Source organism: Sorex fumeus, unplaced genomic scaffold (assembly GCF_029834395.1).
Source record: "Sorex fumeus unplaced genomic scaffold, SorFum_2.1 ptg000169l, whole genome shotgun sequence".
NCBI lineage: Eukaryota > Metazoa > Chordata > Mammalia > Eulipotyphla > Soricidae > Sorex > Sorex fumeus.
Window position 1 is genome coordinate 12,751,480 of NW_026606226.1, and position 6,141 is coordinate 12,757,620.

The following is a 6,141-nucleotide window of genomic DNA, read 5'->3' on the forward strand; positions in this document are numbered from 1 at the left end:
GCTCCCTGCAACCTGGTGGGCTCGCAGGATGGGGCGGGCGTGAAGGTGAGTGGGGTTCAGCCTCCCTCCCATCCCCCTGCACCCCTGCACATCACCTGTCCCAGTCTGCCCGACTCTCCCTGGCCCACCCAGGCTCCAGCCAGCTCCTGCTGCACCCAGAGTCTCTATCTCAGCCTGCAACATCTGCCCCAAACCCAGAAGGTAGAACAGAGAGCCGTGGCCCCGTGGCAATCATCTGGGTCACGTCTCAGGGGCCTTGACTCTAAGGTGGTGTCTGCTCCAGCACCCCAAATGGAGAACACCCCGGAGTACCCCAGCACACAGAGTCCAAGATCGCAAGCCTCTGGCTTGGATGATGTTTGTTTCTTTTGGGGAGTGTCAGCTGAGGCCCCTCCCCCCCCGCCCCGGGGCTGTGGTACAAGTGAGGGCAGAGTGTGTGTGTGTATGTGTGTTTGTTGCGGCACCAGGATTCCAGGCAGCGACAGTATAAAAGCACAAGTCGGGGACTGGGACGCTAGGAGCCGGGTTCAAACCCTGCACACGTGGCCCACAGAGCACTGCTGGGTCAGCCCTAAAGGGCCCGGGTCCCACTGGGGGGGGGGGGCTCAGTGACCCCCAGCACCACTTGGAACAACACAACCTGGAGTCCTTGCCTGGAACTCTCCAGATGGTTTGGGTAGGATGGCCCCAGGCATCCTCAGCAGTGTTTCAGAGAATCTCTCCCACAAAATTCAATTTTTTTTTTTTGGTTTTTGGGTAACCCTAACGAATCACAGGGGTTACTCCTGACTTTGCACTCAGGAATTACTCCTGGCGGTGCTCAGGGGACCATATGGGATGCTGGGAATAAAACCCCGGTCGGCGGCATGCAAGGCAAACGCCCTACCCACTGTCTAGCCCCCAAATTCAAATTTTTTTTTTAAAGAAAGGGAAAAACAAAACAAAACACCTCTGGGCTGGAGAGATAGCTCAGGGGACAAGGCAGGCACTTGCTTCAAACGCAGACTGGATCACCGGCCTTGCACCCAATCCCTTGAGCCCAGAGCCAGGAGGAAGCCCCAAGCATCACTATATGTCATGCCCCCAACCCAAAGCCCCAACCCAAAACCTCCATGTTTTCTGCCTAGAGTCCCGGAGTTCGCTTCGTGGGGAAGCTTGGAGCACGTGGAGGACGCCACCGAGCTGGTCCCAAGGCTCCAAGGGACGAGGGACGAAGGACAGAAGCCACCCCGCGCCCCCCGCGGGTCATCTCCCTCCATGGCCGGCGACTCCAGGACCGCCATGCACCAGGACATGGAGATGGGGGCCGCGCCCCGGGACGCCAAGAGGCTCCCCAGGCAGGCCCGTGAGGACGCGCCCCTGGCCACGGACCGCACGCGCCTGCTGACCGAGGGCAAGAAGCCCCGGCAGCGCTACGTGGAGAAGAGTGGCAAATGCAACGTGCACCACGGCAACGTGCAGGAGACCTACCGCTACCTGAGCGACCTCTTCACCACGCTGGTGGACCTCAAGTGGCGGTTCAGCCTGCTGGTCTTCACGCTGGTCTACACCACCACCTGGCTCTTCTTCGGCTTCATCTGGTGGCTCATCGCCTACCTGCGGGGCGACCTGGAGCACGTGGGCGACCAGGAGTGGATCCCCTGCGTGGAGAACCTGGGTGGCTTCGTGTCCGCCTTCCTCTTCTCCATCGAGACGGAGACCACCATTGGCTACGGCTTCCGTGTGATCAAAGAGCACTGTCCCGAGGGCATCGTGCTGCTGCTGGTGCAGGCCATCCTGGGCTCCATCGTCAACGCCTTCATGGTGGGCTGCATGTTCGTCAAGATCAGCCAGCCCAAGAAGCGCGCCGAGACGCTCATGTTCTCCAGTCACGCGGTCATCTCGCTCCGCGACGGCCAGCTCTGCCTCATGTTCCGCGTGGGCGACCTGCGCAGCTCCCACATCGTGGAGGCCTCCATCCGAGCCAAGCTCATCAAGTCCCGCCACACGGCCGAGGGCGAGTTCATCCCCCTGCACCAGACTGACATCAACGTGGGCTTCGACACGGGTGATGACCGCCTCTTCCTGGTGTCCCCGCTCACCATCTCCCACGAGATCAATGACAAGAGTCCCTTCTGGGAGATGTCGCGGGCCCAGTTGCAGCAGGAGGAGTTTGAGGTGGTGGTCATCCTGGAGGGCATGGTGGAGGCCACAGGTGAGACCCGGGTGCCCTGGGGCGGGCGGGGAGGAGGCCTCAGGGAAGGCCCGGGCACCCTGGGGGTGTGGTGGAGGTCTCAGGGAAGGCCCGGGCACCCTGGGGGTGTGGTGGAGGTCTCAGGGATGGCCTGGGCGCCCTGGGGGAGGGTGGAGGCCGAAGGTTGTCCAGTCCCCCGGCTCGAGGCGCTGTCAGGCCCCAGTTCCGTTCTGGCTCTGTAGTGCTCCCCTGCACCCAGCACTGCCAGGTGTGACCCTGCCGTGTTGCCTGTTCCAAGCACTGGGCCATCTGGCCTGCTTGGCTGATATCGACAGGGAGGACCCCCTCAGAAGAGTGATAAATTAAAATGAAAAGTACACAGGATGCTCCGAGACCCTCACCATGTCCTGCAGCTCAGACCCCTTGGAAATCCAAGCCCTAGACCTTCCCCGGGGTCCACCTTCCCGCAGATGGTGCAGTGACAGCTGCCCCCCCGGAGACCCCCACCACGTGCCCTGTGTCCTGAGGCCTTTACGGCCCTCACTCCCCTCACGTCCTGCTGCCCCAGGAGCCAGGTCCTGAGGGGCTGTGGAAGAGGCTCACATGCAAACATGTACTAACTTGCAATATAAGCACACACAACCCCACACACATGCATGTCTGCACACGTGAACACTTGTACACCCCCGCTGAGAGCATGCCCATGCAGTGCACTACAAATATGTGTACACACATATGTATACACGACACCACACACAAATGTGCATTGTGAACACTCGCATGTACACATGTGCACATATGCACATCCATGTTGCGAGCACGCACACATGTGCATACCCACACACTTGCATGCTCATTCATTGCAAACGTGTACACACACGCCTGCATACACACAAGCACACACAGATCACATACATGCACATGCACACACACGGTCTGTTCCTAGAGCAAGCAGGGCAGGGCAGAGAGCAGGGAGTGGAGATGGGGAGGGTTGGGGGAGCGGGGGGCTGCAGTTCCAAACGGCTCCACAGCGCCTCATTCTCCCCTGGGAGCAGGGACCCCCTGAGACCACTCCTGTGACCCCGTCACTTTGAGCACGTGTGTCAAAGACAGGCCGGTTGGAAGGATGGGCAGGAGCCAGGTTAGTCCCAGGCCCAGGTGGGAAGAGCGTATTTGTCTTGGCACAGCTGCTTGACCTATCAGCAAGGGGACTGTGAGGAACCCCAGGGGGCAGGGGGTTGAGGCCCTGTGGCCAGCAGATACCGCCTCCAGCCAGCAGGAGCAGGACAGGGAGGTCCGGGCCTCATCCCAGGAGGAGAGATTGGAACAGGGCAGGAGCCCCGGCGGACTTGACCCACGGGCTCCTGAGGAGACCTCCCTGCCCTTCCTGCGGGCACCCCTGCATCCTGGGAGCCCCTCCCTGCACTCTGCACGCTGGGGGACCCGGGGGTCCGGGATAAGGGCTGAACAGAGAGGTGGGGCCAGGCAGCACCCCAGGGAGCAGGCTGGGGATCTTCAGATGTGGGAATGTCCTGGGGGGACCCAGAACCTAAACGCGAATGAGTGGGGGGGGGGAGCAAAGCCTCCTTTCTGGACCCCCCAGACCGGTCTGGTTCGTGTGGGACCCACACAGGAACCCAGACTGGGGCGCTGGAACAGGCTTCTCCTCCGTCACTGAACGGTGCCCTCGGGTTCTTCCTGCTCGGCGCAGGAACTAAGACCAGAAAGTGGCTTTCCGGTCATCGAAAGCGCCGAGGGTCCCTCATCCACAAACAATGCAGCCCCCCTCTCAGGGGAAAAAACAGCAGTTAAAAATAGCATCTTCGGGCACAGGCTGAGCGGAGGGAAAGAGAGAGCTGGAGCACATCAGAACCGAGGGGGGGAGGGAAGACAGAGGGAAGGAGGGAGGGAGGGAGGGAGGGAGGGAGGGAGATGGGGGGGCTTCCCTTTCTCCATAAAACATTTAAAAATCTAATTAAAGAACTGTGATTTACAAAGTTATTGATAGTTGCATTTTAGGCATTTCATATTCCAACACCAATCCCACCACCAGTGTCAGATACCGTTTGTCAGATACCAACTTCCCTCCTCCAGAGTTCCCACATTCCCTCCCCTCAATCCCCCATCCCCCGCCCTATCCCTCCCTGTCACTTCGACAGGGACTTCACAAAGTCCCTGTGACAGCAGCTTAGATCTCATGTTTCCTGTGTTTTGAGTCTATGGCTGTACTGCTCACCCGTGTCCCAGGCATAACTGAAGCCCCGATGCCTGGTTACCCGTTATTTCCTGTTCTCTTCTTCCCCCCTTGATTTCTTTCCTTCTCTGTCCTTCTCGAGAGAGAGGCGATGCCGGCCCCCATCCATGACACATATTCGCCGAGACTGTCAGCTTCCCTGTGTCCTTCACTCTGAATCCATCTTTGTTCAAAACTCATTCTCAGCCTCATGTCAGTCTCCCAAAACCTGGTGCTGTTTACATGAACCATGTCCCTGACTTGGGCTATTCCAGAATCATCCACTCCAGCCTCTAGGAACGTACTCCAGATTCTTGCGTGTTGTTCAGTTTTATGTCTCCAGTTGACCCTGAATGCCTCCAGAGCAAGGCCAGGTCAATGCAGCTTTATAGTGCTATGTCTCACACAAAGTAGATGCTCAACAAATGCTGGACATCTGATGGATGGATGAACAAGGTCTAACTGGATGTATGGATGGAAGAAAATGATGGTGGTTGGATGACGGACAGATGGTAGATGATGGATGGATAATGGATGGATGATGAATGGTGATGGATGACGCATAGATGATGGACAGATGGGTAGAAGGATGATGGATGGATCATGGACTGACAGGTGATGGACAAGTGAGATTGATGGATGAATGTGGATGGATGATGGTGTGTACTAGACCAATGAGTGATGGGCCAATGATTGATGCAGAGATGGTGAGTGGGTGATGGAGAGATGGCTGATACACAGATGATGGACAGACGGATGGGTAACAGGTGGGTAATGGATGAATGATGGATGAAGGATGATGGGCGGATGATGGACGGGTAATGGACAGGTGATAAAGGTAGAAGATAGATGGATGGTGGATGAAAAGATGTTGCATGGGTGATGGGTGGGTGGTTGATGGATATATGAGAATGGGGGATGGATGGGTGGTGGACAGATGGGTGAAGGATGATGGATGGGTCATGGCTGGATGGGTGATGGTTGTGGCAACTCCTTTTACATGTCCCCTCCGTCCCCCCAGGCATGACTTGCCAAGCGCGGAGCTCCTACACGGACACCGAGGTGCTGTGGGGCCACCGGTTCACACCCGTCCTCACCTTGGAAAAGGGCTTCTACGAGGTGGACTACAACACATTCCACGACACCTACGAGACCAACACTCCCAGCTGCTGTGCCAAGGACTTGGCGCAGATGAAGCGGGAAGGTGGGCTCCTCCAGGACCTCCCCAGCCCCCCTCTGGCCTCAGGCTGTGCCGAGATGGAGCTGAACCGAGAGGCTGAGCAGGAGGAGGGCGAGGGGGAACCCGACGGGCTGGGTGGGCCCCAGGAGCCCTGAAGCTCCCTGTGGGGTCACTCTGTCCTGTGATCACTGTCCATGGCTTCAGTGGCACAGTCAATGCAGGGCGGGGTGGGGGGGACAGGAAGAGACTGAGAATATCCCGGGGTTCCGGGGGCCGTCAGAGCACATGGAGGGGGATGAGCTTCCCAGGTCTCCCTTTCCCAGCCTCAGGCCTCCCTCAGCAGGTGACTCCTGCCTGGGTCCCCGTGACAGAGGGACAGCCTCATCAGACTCTGCAGGATCTCTCTGTCACTGACCAGCCTAGGGTGGGGTCCCACAGGGCCCTCAGGGGGTCTCTGTCCTCACACCACACACATGCTCCTCTGTCCACTAGATCCGATGGACCTCCTGGTTCTCACCAACCTGCGGGCACTGATAGTGGCCTGTCCCCTCCCGC

General features: G+C 58.5%; 1 protein-coding gene across 1 annotated transcript; it reads left to right on the forward strand.

Moving 5' to 3' along the window:
- The first annotated feature begins 1,257 nt into the window (after positions 1–1,257).
- On the forward strand, positions 1,258–5,741 carry KCNJ5 (potassium inwardly rectifying channel subfamily J member 5). Its single transcript, XM_056107554.1, has 2 exons — positions 1,258–2,194; positions 5,428–5,741. Exons 1-2 carry the CDS (start codon positions 1,258–1,260, stop codon positions 5,739–5,741), a joined length of 1,251 nt encoding a protein of 416 aa, XP_055963529.1.
- The last annotated feature ends 400 nt before the right edge of the window (positions 5,742–6,141 follow it).

What these genes read in the sequence shown, in the direction of transcription:
- KCNJ5 (XM_056107554.1), top strand. Translation starts at nt 1,258, where the DNA reads ATGGCCGGCGACTCCAGGACCGCCATGCACCAGGACATGGAGATGGGG. An exon ending in GGGCATGGTGGAGGCCACAG is followed by an intron (nt 2,195 to 5,427) that starts GTGAGACCCGGG and finishes CCGTCCCCCCAG; the next exon opens with GCATGACTTGCCAAGCGCGG.